At 28.6% G+C, this 16,592-nt stretch overlaps 2 protein-coding genes across 2 annotated transcripts; one reads left to right on the top strand and one right to left on the bottom strand.

The window, feature by feature from the left end:
• The first annotated feature begins 3,264 nt into the window (after nt 1-3,264).
• Nucleotides 3,265-5,735, top strand: LOC113397912 (deoxyribonuclease TATDN1). The gene is made up of 6 exons (XM_026636446.2): nt 3,265-3,394; nt 3,499-3,678; nt 4,359-4,542; nt 4,932-5,135; nt 5,215-5,424; nt 5,512-5,735. The coding sequence occupies exons 1-6, from the start codon at nt 3,361-3,363 to the stop codon at nt 5,618-5,620; spliced, it is 921 nt and encodes a 306-aa protein (XP_026492231.1). The 5' UTR covers nt 3,265-3,360; the 3' UTR covers nt 5,621-5,735.
• Nucleotides 5,736-6,735: 1,000 nt separating this feature from the next.
• LOC113397166 (transmembrane protein 214) lies at nt 6,736-16,550 on the bottom strand. The gene is made up of 10 exons (XM_026635394.2): nt 16,331-16,550; nt 16,086-16,252; nt 15,484-15,766; nt 14,058-14,246; nt 13,058-13,272; nt 12,602-12,827; nt 11,996-12,138; nt 9,606-9,729; nt 7,588-7,984; nt 6,736-7,503 (listed from the first exon to the last, which is right to left on the bottom strand). The coding sequence occupies exons 1-10, from the start codon at nt 16,449-16,451 to the stop codon at nt 7,377-7,379; spliced, it is 1,992 nt and encodes a 663-aa protein (XP_026491179.2). The 5' UTR covers nt 16,452-16,550; the 3' UTR covers nt 6,736-7,376.
• Between the last annotated feature and the right edge of the window lie 42 nt (nt 16,551-16,592).

The following is a 16,592-nucleotide window of genomic DNA, read 5'->3' as shown; positions in this document are numbered from 1 at the left end:
AGTGCCTTAGCTATAACTTAAAACTTTAGTGTCATCTATTGTGATTTTGTGTGTTTAATGTAGGTACATACTCTGTGGTCGGCGTCAATTTAGTAATATTATTCTTCATACAATATTATTATAAGTATAATATTCATATCTGCTAATAACTTTTTTAATTATTGGGAACCTCTGGCAATTAGCATATAATCGTTGTCATATTACGAATGTTATAAAATTAATGTGATTTTAAAAGCATATTAATGCATAAGATCTTATCATTAATTGCAAAAAAAAAATTAGTTCATATTCTATACTAATATTATAAATGCGAAATTAACTCTGTTTGTCTGTATGTTACGTTATCACGGACTACATTAACATCCCGTAAATTTCCCATTGCTGGGCTAAGGCCTCCTCTCCCTTTGAGAAGGTTTGGAGCATATTCCACCACGCTGCTCTAATGCGGGCTGGTGGAATACAGATGTGGTAGAATTTCGTTGAAATTAGACACATGCAGGTTTCCTCACGATGTTTTCCTTCACCGCCGAGCACGAGATGAATTATAAATACAAATTAAGAACATGAAAAGTCAGTGGTGCTTGCCTGGGCTTGAACTCGAAATCATCGGTAAGATGCATGCGTTCTAACCACTGGGCCATCTCGGCTCACTTATTATATTTTTTTAATTTGCTCTATTGGCCGGATTCCGCACATCTGCGCGGCAACTTTTATAGTGCACAAGGTTTTTTTGCTCAGAGTCCAATGGGAAATCCGACCTGAATGAAGTTCTAGAATTATCGATCTGATAAGAACTGAGAAGGAAAGAAACTCGGCACGTTTATAATTTTGAAGTTATTATAACGTTCCTTTTAAAAATTATGAGTAAAAAATGTTTTAGTTTTAGATTCTTCACATAAGCTTTTATTTTTTCGAACGAAGTCCTTTTACAAGGCTTACACTACAGTTATTTTTCTTTCTATTTTATACAGTCTTATATAACATTATTTAAACTCATATTTTGTTATTATTTTAATTCACACGGGATCTTATATTATTATAATTTTATTTCTTGATATTTAATTAGGCTCAAACGTTGTCAATTTATTTTATTGTGTCTGTTATTTTACACATAACATAATATAGCAAGAGGACTTTCGTTCTAACTTTTTCGTATAATTTTTTTCACATTTTTGAACGTTTTTTATTTGGAATTATGTTAAAATATGGTACATCGACATTGTCTACAAAAAGAACCATAAACACTGTATAGGTAGGCTTCTTATAAATAATAATATGTGGGTACGTCTAAATCTCAATAAATATATTACGATATATAGATATATTTATTACGAAAGCATCATAAAATGGTCATTAGGAGGCGACGGTCAATATATATATTTTTTAAATTTTTTATCTTAAATAATTCAGTACCTAAGTTAGGAACGCTAAACCAATGTACTATTTCTGTAAATGATTAAGATATATGCAATATATTGATCTATGTATTTTTATTTAAAAATTAAGATAGGATCATAAGTAAACATTTTTATCTCGTGGATGACACCTTAAAGACCTAAAAAATAATATCGATTATATTTTTAAAAATGAGCAAGAAATATGGACTAAGCCGCTGCGCTGATTATATGGCCATATATTTAAATATTATACGGTAACGCTACCTCGTCTGCTTTCGTACAAATATCGATATTACATACATAAATTACCCTAAGATAGTGTTTTAATAAAGAAGGTTTTATTTGTAACCCTTTTAAATTAAGATCTTAAGCATAAATCGTATTGTACTATTATCATATGATACCAAAACCTAAAAATTTAGTTTATATATAAGCTATGATTGAAACTTCACCGACGAGTGACGAGTCTTTGACCGAAGCTGACATTTAAATATTTTATTAGCAATATAACAAAAAGGAAGACAAGACATGTTCCTTCGACAAAAACTTGTTTAAAAGATAAAACTATATTTATAAAACTAACTGTGGTAAATATATTTTAATTTAATTATATACAGGGTTATTGGTAATTCGACGTATTCCCGTTAGGACGTGATAGGGGTGATTATTTGCAATAATTTTAACCCCCATATGCATGATGCAAAAGTGGACCATTCTTGAGTCGCCACGTTTTATAGATTTTTTCAAAATAAGTCAAAAATGCAACTTCAAAAATTTATTTAAAAAAATATATCAATTAAAATGTATTTTTTTCTTCTGATTTATAAAAACGAATAAACACTGGTTATTTGTCAATATTAAAAGAATAATTATCGATCCAAATTTAAAAATGCGAGACGGAAAAATATGTTAAATACATTTTTTCACAAAAATGCCTTAAAAACAAAAAAAAAACGTTATGAAACTTGTCCTGCAGATTATTTTAAAAACATAACTGTTTTATCAGCTCTCCAAAAATGTAAATTTTGAAAAAATCTAAAAAAGTGATAACTCAAAAATGGTTCACTTTTGCATCATACATATGGGGGTTAAAATTATTGCAAATAATCACCCCTATCACCTCCTAACGGGAATACATCGAATTACCAATAACCCTATATATATGTTTGTATGAAATTAACGTTATTAGTTAAATTAAACGAAGTACATATTTTGTTCTTCCCATGAACAGCTAAAATTACATAAAACAAAAAAAAAATGCCACATTAATAAGCTGTTCTGATAATTATCTAATGTTGGAACTTTAGCTACTTATACTGAATAACGTATTTTATAATAATTTAATAATTAATACAGGATATTTGTCAAACAGCAAAAATAGACTCGGTTGAACTTTTACTAAAATCTTTGAGAATATTAACGTTAATCTTCTTTTTTTGTGATTCTGATTTTAATTGATAGTCGTTATAGTTAACGGTATTTCCATTAACTACAACGAGTATTAATTAAAATACTACTAGATTTACAAGAAGCTAACATTTTTTTATAACATAAAGATGAAATTAAGTCTTATTCTTTTGAATTCAAACGATTAGATTGTTAAACAGTAGTTTGTAGGTATTATAAATTTTGTCTTACTGCATTCTGTCTAATTATTTATTAACATCATAAGGTAACACAAGCGTTAAACCTTAATTTTACATATGCAAATTCGCTAAATATAATAAAAAAAATCTCTACACAGTTTATTTTTACGATTTATTTATTTCGAATATTGAACATTTAATGTATGTACATATGCTATTTTTTACTTGTGATAAAAAATGTGTATTATAATTTGTTTTTTTTTTACGATTTTTGGCGCACCACGCAGTTTTATCTGTCAATTGTCAAATCGAATAAACTAAATATTAAGGTAGTTTTTTAAACTGAAAAGCAAAGGGATTAATTATAAAACTTCTTAATGAAAAGAATGACTACAATTAAAAAATTTATAGGTTAGTTAATAAATATATTATATTTTGTCGTAAATTCAAAATGTATTCTTGAATGTTGTGAGGTTAGTCGCACAAACAAGAATTAAATAATTATTTAATTTTAGATATCGGTGCTAATTTGACCGATGAGATGTATCAAGGAATATATCACGGTTCGAAAAAACATGAACCTGATTTGGAAAAAGTTCTAAATCGCTCCTGGTCGGCTGGTATGGACAAAATGATTATTACTGGAGGAAGCTTATTAGACAGCAAGAAAGCTATCGAATTGTCTCGTACCGATTGTAAGCAATATTTTTTACAAAGTAATAATAAAAAATAAGTTAGGTACATTTTTAAAAATAAACTATGAATTTGTATTTTATATACATACACCAAGGAAATCTATTTCGTTTTAATCTTAACTTGTACCACACGGCTATATTGTGCTACTGTTCATATGTACATACTAATTACAAGAACTATTTTATTATAAAACAAAAATAGAGAATACGGAAAGTTAACGGAAAATAAGTGTAAAATTCCTTCAATAACAATAAATATATATATTTATGTATATATACTAAATATTATATTCTATTTTGTTATAAACTTGTTATTTCTTTACTTGTTTTGTCTTCCATCATTATTTCATTATTATTGGATGAAGTTGCAGAGAAAATGTTTTTTTTTTTTTAATTAAATTAAAATAGATATGCAAATAATAATGAAAACCATGATCAGAATTTTAATAATTATTAGATCAAGATCAAGATCATTTAACTATTCTTCTCCGAACAAAAATATGTATGTGACAATAATTTATGATTCTTTAGGTTTATTAATAGAATTTTATAATTTATTTATCAATAGTTTAAGTGTCACACATAGAATACACAACACTTAAATACATTTTATGTTTTAGTATGTATAAAGTATAAACATTTTTAGTAATAGTTGTTTGTATTTGCAATGTAATTTTCAGCACGATTATTTTCTACCGTAGGATGTCATCCAACAAGGTGTAATGACTTTGTAGAGGACTCTGATACATATCTCAATGATCTAAAAGCATTGATAAAAGAAAACAGAGATAAAGTTGTAGCGATCGGGGAGTGCGGGCTTGACTATGAGAGATTACACTTTTGTGAGAAAGACGTCCAGTTAAAGTAAGTATTTATAAATTAGTTATTTTTATTAATAAAAAACGAAAATATGAAAAATAAAAACAGTAAAAAATTCAAATTCAGCTAAACATTACTTTATTATTTTTAAACTATTGTGTTTAATTTGTGTTATGTTTAATAATAACAATCTTGAGCTTAGTAGTAAAAAAAAAATAGCAAAACATGTATTTGCTTGTGTTCAATGAAATTCTGTTTGCATCAGGTTGTAATGGAGTTCTGGTAAGTTTCAAACTGTCAGCTCAGCAGGAGACGATTATCCATATCACGTAGTTTCATAAAGTCATACCTAATACAAGAGTTGTGTGAAACTATTATAACAATTTATCTGTTGTATATGAATAATAATAAATAATTGTTATTTCTTCCAATAGATACTTTGAATTACAATTGCAATTGAGCAGTGAATTCCAATTGCCCTTGTTTCTTCATTGTCGAGCTGCTGCCGATGATCTTGTTGAAATCTTGAGTAGAAACAATGAAATAATAGTTGGTGGTGTTGTACATTCATTCGATGGGTCTCATGAGGCACTAGAGAAGATTCTGGAATTGAACTTATATGTTGGTATAAATGGATGGTAAGTAGTTTTTTAAATTATATTTGAATAATGTGAGATTAAAACATAAACAAAAATAATTTAAGAAACAATATTCCAGTTCACTAAGGACAAAGGAAAACTTAGAGGTGGCAGCAAAGATACCTCAGAATAGGTTGATGATTGAGACAGACTGCCCATGGTGTGAAGTAAAAGCCACACATCCAGGCTATGCTCATGTGGTTACAAAATTCCCTTCAGTCAAAAAGGAAAAATACTCAGTTGAGTCAAATCATCAAGTAAAAGGAAGAAATGAACCTGTTAACATTGTGTGAGTAAAAAATATTTATAATTTTAAATATAAAACTACCTTATAAAATACAACAAATATTATTAATTTTTTTATTGACTTTTATAGGCAAGTGCTGGAGATACTTTCTGCCATTAGAAAAGAAAATATTGATGAATTAGCAGAAGCTATTTATAATAACACCCAAAAATTGTTCTTTAGTAATAAGTTGAATTAATTTACAAAGAGGTATTTCTGAACTTCATTTATGTCGACACCGGACTACAAAAATAGAATGCATACTACCAGTGTATATTACATATGTATTTCAGTGTTGGAATAAAGACATTGATGTATTATTTTGTTATTTTTATTTTATAAACATAACCAAGCTAATAAAATGTTTTCTTTAAACATTTTTACTTTTAAATACTTCGCAAATTATAAATTAGTTTTTGTAAACATTGGACTTCGATTAAAGTCAGTAAACAAGTCAGTCAGAGTGTAAAGATTTTATCAAAGACGAAATTTAAAAAATTGCCTCTATGTTTATCCACGGAACGGAGTGGCTACTCAGAATTCGCTTTTGATTGTTCTTCCGACTTTTTATCCCAAGTGTAATCTACAACATATATATAATTATATATGAACTAAAAACTCAGGGTGAATGAACCTAAAACTATAATACTTACGTTCCTTTTTATAAACACCATATCTTCTGACATTCCCAATACATTACATTTAAAAAAAATGAGTTAACGTGTTGATATTTATTTTCGATACCTTGTTGGTTTAGTGGCTACTAGTACTAAGATTGAAGATCCCGATATCTTGGTCTCAAACCCCGGGTCAGGCCACTTAATAGCACCTTACTGATTTGCTGTTTAGTAAGTCGTTTACATATTATTTTTCGATCGAATCAGATTTAGCATCTCCTGTTTGAAGACATGATGTCCAACGCTATTAGGTATTCTCCTTTGAAAATGGCCGCCGTGGCAGAAATCGGTCAGGGGAGGTTATACAATATATAATCGGTCAGAGTAATTACACAGTTTCTTGCCGGTTCTTCTCGGTAGAATCTACATTCCGAACCGGTGATAGCTTTACTTAAAATAGTTTGTTAAATGACGATTCAAAAGTGCTTGTAAAAGCCTACTTTAATAAAGTATATTTTGATTTGATTTCATATATTTGACTTCCTAAGACTAATGTGTTGTTATGATAACAAACGTCTTTATTTTATATTTAATAACGTATAATAAAAAAGCAGTGCTAATTATCTAGTATCATTTAAAGTCCCACGAGTAACAAGTTATTATGCTCATATTTAATTTTGTGAAATAAAACAATATAGAAATTTATTCCTCTATAATTTAAATTCTGTATTCAACATTTAAAACACACAAACTTTATCAACACAAATAAATACACTACAAAAACTTATTAACATCTCACATTTTTGTTAAAAATAATAAAGCGAAGACATCCAACTCATAATATTTAATTTATTGCGAAATGATTAAGATTTTAAAATGCATTTACAGGAATGTATTTTCAAAATACTGATATTTTGTCAGAATACAGTCTTAATTGTCATGTTAATTGTTTTAATTGATAAAATGATATGATACCATTTGCTTCCACAGATGATTGATGTGAAATTTTAATTTCGTTGTATACAAATACATCATGAATTGTGATATTGTTTTCATTAACATATCTAAACTCTACAAAAATACAACCAAAAAGGTATAGCATATGAAAATATATAAATAATTGTTCCAAATGATCTTTTAACTTTAAAAAACACTTCAAAACTGAAATGTATTTCAAGTTAGAAATTAATATATTATAGAAATTATTTGTAACAACTTATTTACTAAAAATAGTTTGTGAGATTAACAAATTGTAAACCGAAGCTGTTCTGGCACCCCTGAAAAATAAATCTTTTACTGCACTCGACAACGTCTCTCACATCACAATTTCTACAAACTTCAGGGTATCTCGGAGTATACATTGACTTGTTCCCGGAACCAGTGGAAATAGGATTTCATATGGAATCTGGTAGCATTCAAAGCCAATTGTGTCTTATTCTGGAGAATTTCTGGTGCCCATTCGCCACTAGAAATATAAAAAAAATATAATATAGTACTGTGCAAAAAATGAAAATACCATAATAAATAAAAATCAAAATGAGACACTTACATAAACACTTTTGTACTCAGATATTCGAGTGTTATTTGGTAATAATCATTTGAATATTTTCTCACAGCCACATATCCACTAACGGCATAGCTTTGAACAGTATCTATGACTCCAGGTGCATATTGCTCAATCGTGGCCACCACTACAGGAGTTTTTGCGACAACATATTCTTTCAAATTGGTGTATAAAATGCCAGTTTTCTTCAAGGCTATTGTAAATGCCTCCTTTGATAGTTGAGCGTACGGTGTGCAGGCTTCCATTGTGGTATTGTAGTAAATTGGTGCATTTGTTTCTAGCCATAAATAGCCCTGAGCTGAAGTGGATAACGTTTTCCTCCAGACATGCTGACTTTGTTCAAGGAGACCAAGATCATTTAAAAGTTTTCCTGTTGCACTCTCTGTAATAATATTATAAAAATTTATAATATGATTGACTCTTAGTTTGTTAATAAATCAATATTTATGCCAAGTATTTATTTAATTTAAGTATTCGTTTTTAAAATCGAATCACTAAAGTTATAACTATTTCATAAATACTTATTCAGAATAATTATATCTTTACATAATTATTTGTTATGAAAATGAAATTATAAATAGTGATAGCATTGCAATGGTAAGAGTGAAGTCCATAGGTTAAGTGGTCATATCTAATCTATTATATATATTTTCCAAATGTAACTTATATATGTTAAATAATTTAACCCGAACATCTATTATATAAATTATAATACAGTTCCAATGGAAATTGAACTGTTACTTTATAAAATACCTCAGTATTCATAAAATATATTTTAACAATATGAAATACTCAATATTAACCAACCATCTCATATTAATTTAAATTATATATCTTATCTACAACAATCTTTATGTATATGATTACTACTATTTTGTTTACACAAAGCATATATTTTAGCAGTGAAATATTTCATACACCTAGCTGTAAAGTCAACCTTTAACTATGCCAATGTTGGACTAAGGTATCTCTATTTATGGTTTGGAGTTTATACCACCATGCTGCTTCAATGCAAGTCAGTCAATACACATGTGGCAGAATCATTAAATTTTTTTATTACATAACATTAACAGCCTGTAAATTTCCCACTGCTAGGAGGCCTTAGCCTACTCTCCCTTCGTGGAGAAGGTTTGGAGCATATTCCACCACGCTGCTCCATGCAAGTTGGTGGATACACATGTGGCAGAATTTCGTTGAAATTAGACGCAAGAAGGTTTCCTCACGATGCTTTCCTTCATCGCCGAGCACGAGATGAATTATGAACACCGCTTAAGCACATAAAAATTCAGATGCTTGTCTGGGTTTGAAACCGCAACCACCGGTTAAGATACACGTGTTCTAAACATTGGGCCAACTCGGCTCTTAGGCAGATTAATTATCATTCTGCAATTGCTGGTTTTCTCACAATATTTTCCCTACACAGTTAAGCATGCTGTAAGTATATGAAAATTCTGTGTTTCTTTGACCTCGGTGGAACTTTTAATCTTCATTTATGATTCATGTGTTGTAACCATTGAGCCAGCCCTAATTAAATTATTAATTTAATCTTTAAAGAGCCCTTGAGTATACATAAAAGTAATAAATTATGATACCTTCAAGTTCAATGGAAATAGATAAACAAACTTTGAATTACTGAAAACATTAATGGTGTCAAACACCTGCTCAAAATTCTTATATAATCAACATTTGTATATAATAAAATGAAAACTTCTTTATGAGTATTTACAAAATTATTTTCTTTATTGCTTAGTTAAAACTATTTTATATAATTTGTATGACGAAATGTCACGATTTTCAGACATTTGTAAAGATATGAGTAATTTAATTTACATAATTAATGTAACAGAACTTTATTGGTATTTCTTATAGACAATTATTTTGTATTTGGTTTGAGTGAATTGTATTGCAGTTTATGATTTTTGTGTGACTAACTTTGATCTATATATAATAGAACTAGACATCTCAAGCATTATTTATATAAGAAGAAACAATGAAATACTCACTTGGGAAATTGCCGTTGACTCTTGATACATCATATCCGATCAGTCCGGCAATTCCGACCAGTAGGAAGAAGCTGGCCCACAGCCAAGGAAACCTTCTAGTGCTTGTCATCCTGTCTAGAATATCCTGTAAAGTAAATAATATCACATTCAGATTATTTTTAGTCATATTTACATTGGATAAAAAAAAAAAGATGGTACATGAATTTTGTTTGCCGTAAAGATACATTTTTTATTGATTATAAATTAACATGATATGATAATAATTTCGTAAATAAATAGTTTAAAATATTATCAACTATTTATAGTGCATGACATACTTTATATAAATATTAATTTGATTAATAAAATTTTTCATGCATTCCCTAAGACTTACATTTTTGTTTTTTGTATTAATGTCCTATATAATTAAGACAAAGAGGAAAGATTCAATTTATTTTACCTTTTTGTCAAAGAAATGTTATCTTGTGGTTTGGCTTATAATATTTAGTCATATATTAATTTTAAAAATAAAGCAAGAAAAATAACAGAACTATAATTTAAGTGTATTAATTAGCCTATCTCTAAAATATAACTTTTGCATTCTATCTTACAAGAACATTTTTACGTTTCAATAATATATTAAAGATGAATAAATTGCTGTGTAAAGTAAGTTTACAATCAAATACAAAACATAGCACTTGTATTCGTGTACTTATTCAAATACGACTACAACATTCCCGGAATTCACATCTGTATGAAAATAAACTGCATTTATTTAGGTTTCGATGCTTTTAGATAAACTCAGTCATTGGTATTGCTTTTTCATGTAATCATATTTAAAATAGACAAAGTAGGTAAATGAAAGTAGTATTTCTTATTACATTCTATTAAACAACAAAATAAGAATAAGTATTTAATATACGAAATTACAAATAATTTACCTCTGGTTTTTTTATATGAATAATGCACACTTGGTACTGAACTTGTTTTAATAACATACAATGTATATAAATTCAACGAGTATTGCGTATAAACTTCACGTGAATATAAAAAGGACATTAAACAATATTCTTTTCTAAAATATAAATGCGACTCCCACTGAGTTCGATTAACGGATGTAACACGTCGTAGATAACTGTTACTAAAAAATAATATTGGGTGCGAAGAGAATGCTTATGTAGAAGAGTAGTAAATCTTGTTTCCGAAACAAGAAAAAATCACATTTCAACAAGAAACGTTATTTGCGCGGTACGCCCATAAAGCTACGGAAAATTTTGCCCGTATATTTGTAATAAATACTATTAATCATAAGTAAGACTTACCAATCAACTGTTTATTACACTAAATATTATAGTTTTTAAGAGTTAACCCGTAAATTAGTTAAACGTAGTACGGATTATTAAATCGAAAAAAAAACACAAAATCAATTTCGATCGACACTCGTCACAAACGTCCTTTTCGATTTCGTTTGGCATTGAAACTAAATAGCGGTGTGACCACGCGTAAAAAGGTCCACGTCTTTTCTCGGTTAACCGTATTCTATGATAAAATTTATTTTAATTAAAATCTAAAGATGTTAATTATTAAAACAGTAGATATTGATTAAAACTCAACGACTTTATTATTTATCCACTCAATTATATTATTTAATTTTAGTTGTCTTCAGTATTTCTTTTTTGTAATTTATTTTCTTTTTTATTTTATGAATGATTATTATATTGTTGTCTTTTTATATTCTCCATTCGTCACCTACTTTTTTGTTTTATAAATTTCTTATTTAATTTTCTGTCATGTAGGTTGCTATAGTGATAAGGTTTACACTAGTGTTGCATATCGATAGTCCACTATCGATAGACTATCGATATCCTGAATAGTTTTCGAGGTCAACTATCGATAGTTCTGCAACGCTGGTTTACACCCCTATGCACGATTTACCCTACTGTGTATCTTTATTAGTATTATTTTTTATTTTTAGGGTTCATCAACGAATATTACAAAAACACATTTTTTTTGTAACACATATACAGAGTTATTGTTAAATCGACTTATTCCGGTTAGGAGATGACTGGGGTGACTATTTGCGATAATTTTAAGCCAGTTATCACGTCTTTTAGCTTTTTTCAAAATAAGTCAAAAATGCAACTCACCAATAACCTTGTATATATGGAAATATACTAAATATATACTATGATGATTTGGATATATGGCAGAACTTTTATAGATAAACACATATCCGCTTATTTATCCTGTGATACAATTATAATATGTTTTTTGCAATAAAGCTTAAAAATAAATAACACATATATTTTGTTTTTTATACAATGAAATTAATGCAATTACACAAAAAAAATGTTTATATTTTAATAAGATAGCAAAATAAGTAGCAGATAAAAATAATCTAATTAACTAACCTGGCATATTTTTTTTGTTTTAACAACAGTCTCATCCTTCTTCTTGCCTTTCAAAGTTTCCCCACAAACCTCCATGTATTGTGATATAGTAATTTTCAAAGATTTCTTCTTTAATCTTGGACTTACTTTAGTCCAATTAGTATCTGAAACAAAATAAACCCTTAACTAAGACTCAATTTCTTTTTATATTACTTGTAAATTTATGAAAATCACATTTTTCTAAATCAAGTAGTGTATATAAAGGCTCCACATGAATAAATATTTTGTTAAGATTTAGATTAATCTTTTTATTAAAAAGATAATTGGGACATCTAAATTTAAAATTAAACTTTTAAACAGCAATCTGTCTATACAATGAATTACAATATTGATATTTTTATTGATAAAATAGTACAACAAAAATAAAATCCTGCCAATGCAATATTCTATATTGTACTGGCAGAATTATTTATATACCTACTTGAAAATTTTATCAAAATATATGAACCCAACTTGTTTTATATTCCTATCTTAGAATTATGCTACGGTTAATGCAATGTTTCCCCTGACACAAGAACACCATATTGTAAATGTCACACAAATGTAATATACATATGATGTTCATACCTATAAATTCTATCAATGTTGCAGATTGTTTGCTGCATTTATGGAACAGTTGTCTCCATGTTGCATTACAGGAGTCGTCCTGTGCCAAGCAGTCCACTAAACTCTCAACCAGCACAGTGTTATAGGGATCCAAAATAGAGCCGCTTAGATATTGATTAGGCAGTTTTTTCATCAGCTGGTTAAAGGTCACTTGTAATTTATTGCCACTGTTATTAAAATATACATCCTGGAATAAATTTTGTAATTATTTTTTTAATCTAGTAACATGACAGTACTGCTGGATCTTTTGTATTGCAATACAAAAGTTATTAGATAATACTTGCTTTTCTTTCTAACCCCAGTTATATGAAAGAGATAGCAAGTATTTTTAGTCCTATAAGTTCATTCAATTTATAGTCACTCACTTGTATTTTTTTGTATGGTAATATTTTATTGTAATATTTTAATGGTACTGACCTTAAATTTACTTAATTGTTTTATAAGGTCACTTGACAGATCCTTTGATAGTGCATTCCGTTTGTTGTTCACCATGTCGAACATGGCCAAAAATTGATCTTGTGTTACCTTTGCATCCATACTTGCGTGCTTATCTAGTATGTCGGAGAGGTAAGCTATCACGTACTTCGAGTAATTCTTTAATTCTATAATAGGAAGAAAGACTTCTTGCCAAGCTGAAAAGAATACAAACTTTAATATGAAGATAACAAATAAATGTGATTATATTTTGTTCTATTAAAGAATGACTGAATAAAAAATTGTTTATTTTTCTACAGACATAGTCTCAGCGGAACGGGTTAAAACAGAATGTTATTTTTTTAAATGTTTAAGATATACGATAGCCTAAGACACAAATTAAAATAACATATTCCGCAGATAAAATAGTGTTAAATAAATGTCATAAGATTTAAACTAAAGGCAGGTTACGAGATGCAGGTTATCGCCGACCTTGGAGGTGAAAATTTGATAACAGATAAGAATACCTAGGCTATGAAAATATACTTATTTATATTTAAAAAGCATATGATATATTCGCCTGTAATGTGCTAATGCATCGTACAACACGTCTCGTATATTTGTCACGCTATTTAAATATCTCGTAATATTTCTAAAACGAATCGCAAATTGTAAAAGACATTATTTATTTATAGTTCACGTGTAAAATTAATTCGTTATTTGATTTGATAAGGATGAATACTATTATACCTTTTAAAAAAAATAGTTACTTTTTACATCTGTAATTTTTTAAGGAAAATAATTACAGACGATACGCTGTATAAACGATATGTATATGCTGACTTTTTTTGTACATATTTTCGAGAATTACAACAATTATTAGCATAATTTTCTTCCATCGGTAATTGCTAGGACGATGTTCGCTTCCAAATCAACAAGATATATCAAATAAATTCTGTATATTTAAACTAATAAATAAAATATATAAAAAAAATTGTTCTACCTTTTAATCCAACGGCAAAGTTTCCTAATCCACCTTGCCCTAATGTCCATAGCAAAGAGAGACCAATAGGAGGTCTATTTTGGTATGAAGTCCTCAGGCTGACACTTTTAGGTATGGAAGATATGCAGAATTCAGGGTACTCATTTGCTAGCATTTGTAGGAGCAATCGGTGACCATTGGCTGGTTGACCTATGGAACAAATATTATTAATACAATACATATATGAAAACTTACTTACTCTTAATTGCTGGTAAGATACCCGAGCCTGTCTGGTTTGGAGGGTGAGCGAGCCAGTGTAACTAAAGGCACAAGGGACATAACATCTTAGCTTTCCAGAGCATTACAGCACCAATTTCTATGGGCAGCGGTAACCACTTACCCACAGGTGGCTCATTTGCCTGTCTAACTATCTTTTTTATAAAAATAAACAAAATTGCAAATAAATCTTATATTTGTAAATTGCAATATGGTAGACATTAACTAAAACAGACTTGGAATAAAAATAATGATAACATCTGGTAATACTTTGTTAACAATATTATTATTAAATTTCATTTACATCCCTTACTTTTCTAAAACATTCAAGAAGCCATAAAAAAATTCAGTCCAGATTAAGTTTTATATAACCTACATAACTTAATAAGGAATGAGATTTTATCTAAATAAAATACAGGTTATTATAAAAACTAGTAATATAAGATTATTTTAGAGCAGTACAGTTCAATAAATCATAGCATCTCTCTCTCTCTTCTCTCAAGGAGATGCTTTGCAGCCTATTCCATCATGCTACTACTGTGGAGATAGATGCACATTTCATCAAGCACTAGATTTATATGAGAAACACAAATTAAGTAAGTGAATATTAGCAAAATATAAATTTAAAGTCTGTAGATATATAAGAATGTGTAGTAAAAACTGTACTGCATTTTATTTAAAAATTAGGTAATATATTATAAATTTATAAATAAAAGAAAGGAAATTGTATCAGAGCAAGACAGTTATGTAATAATACTTGAGTAATAAAAAAGAGTAAAGTTGTCAGATCTGACAACTTTCTACAAGTATCAAGACCATCAAACCTTACTATTGATTTAGTTTTTATTTTTTATTTCTCACCACTTTAATATTGATTTACTTCTGACATTAGATAGATAACTATGAATTTTATACTACATTGTAAATCCAAGTATGTTAATAGATGCGAGTTGAGGTTTTAATCATGTCTCAAAATACAGAGACATTGATACAAATGTTTCAACATATAATTGTATCTATATATTTATTCTTAAGATTATCTTCTAGTATAAATTGATGATAAAAATAAAGCTTAAAATCTTCTAAATTTTTTTCAAGTTACTATTATGGATCCTTAACTAATTTTTTTTAAATATTATGATTAAGAAACTTAGTTGGATAATATACAAACCTCTACTCATGTCATTGGCTAAGGCAGTGAGTGTAACATCAAAAAATAATTGAGCATTCGCTTTCCCGGCATCTTGTAGTAAAGTCTCTAATGCCTTCCGTATTTCTACAGGTGTTACACAAAGTGGGTACATCGGAGGGTAGTTCGAAAAAGTGGGGTCATCAACCTCAATTTGAATTTTTGAATTTAGAAAATTAGCTACTTCTTTCAACCAAACCAATGGTGCATTCGAAAATCGTACTTTGTTAGTAGTAATGATGCTGGCCAGCTCTGATGGGTCCATCTGTTAATAGTACACATAAATTATTATAATTAATATACGGGTAATAATAATCTTGTTTTTAAATGTTATCCAATACAGGTCTAACTAAATGTTAAATCATTTTGTAATAAATGTATTGAGAGAGGCATTTGAAGACAAAGTGAAAGTAAAATGTACTGGAGTGAAGAAAAACTCAATTAATACAATATGCTTGTAGACAACTTGTAACTATTGTAGACAACTTAAAATTTATAAGAAAAAAAAAGTTGTGTGGGTTAAAATGCTCACTGAAAAGTTTAAATTTAGTGTAGGTTATAATACATTTTTTTGTTAATCTTACAACTTCTAAAGCCTCATCTATGGTCTTAGGGGGTTTCGGCTTTGCTGGTTCGGATTTCTTGTCTTGCTTTTTGTTTTTTTTCTCTCCATTCTTTTTGTCCTTTGGCGATTTTCTAGGGTCGTCAATTTCCATACCCGAATAGTAAGATTTTATTTGAGAATGTGGTACTAAAAATAATAGTAGAAAATAAATAGAATAAAATATAAAATAAAGTAATATTTTAAGTTATTAACATTTAAACTTACCAACATCTTCAAGTTTCGCACCATTTTTAGTCGCCTTTTTTTCCTCTTCCTTTATATTTTTAACTTTACCATTTTGAGACTTCTTACTTTTTCCGACAACTTCCCATTGACCGCTCGACATAATTATAAAGTTTTAAATACTAGTGTAATATTTTTTGTAAATACAGAGAAAGCGACAAGACACGTCAAAAACAAAGAAAAACGTCAAACTGAAAAGTGAAGTGGATTCTGATTGGTTAATAAATTCCACTTGGACAAAACG

The sequence above is a fragment of the Vanessa tameamea genome, chromosome 18, assembly GCF_037043105.1.
Source record: "Vanessa tameamea isolate UH-Manoa-2023 chromosome 18, ilVanTame1 primary haplotype, whole genome shotgun sequence".
NCBI classification, from domain to species: Eukaryota; Metazoa; Arthropoda; class Insecta; order Lepidoptera; family Nymphalidae; genus Vanessa; species Vanessa tameamea.
Note: the sequence above shows the minus strand (reverse complement) of the source record. Positions and strands in the feature narration are given on the sequence as shown.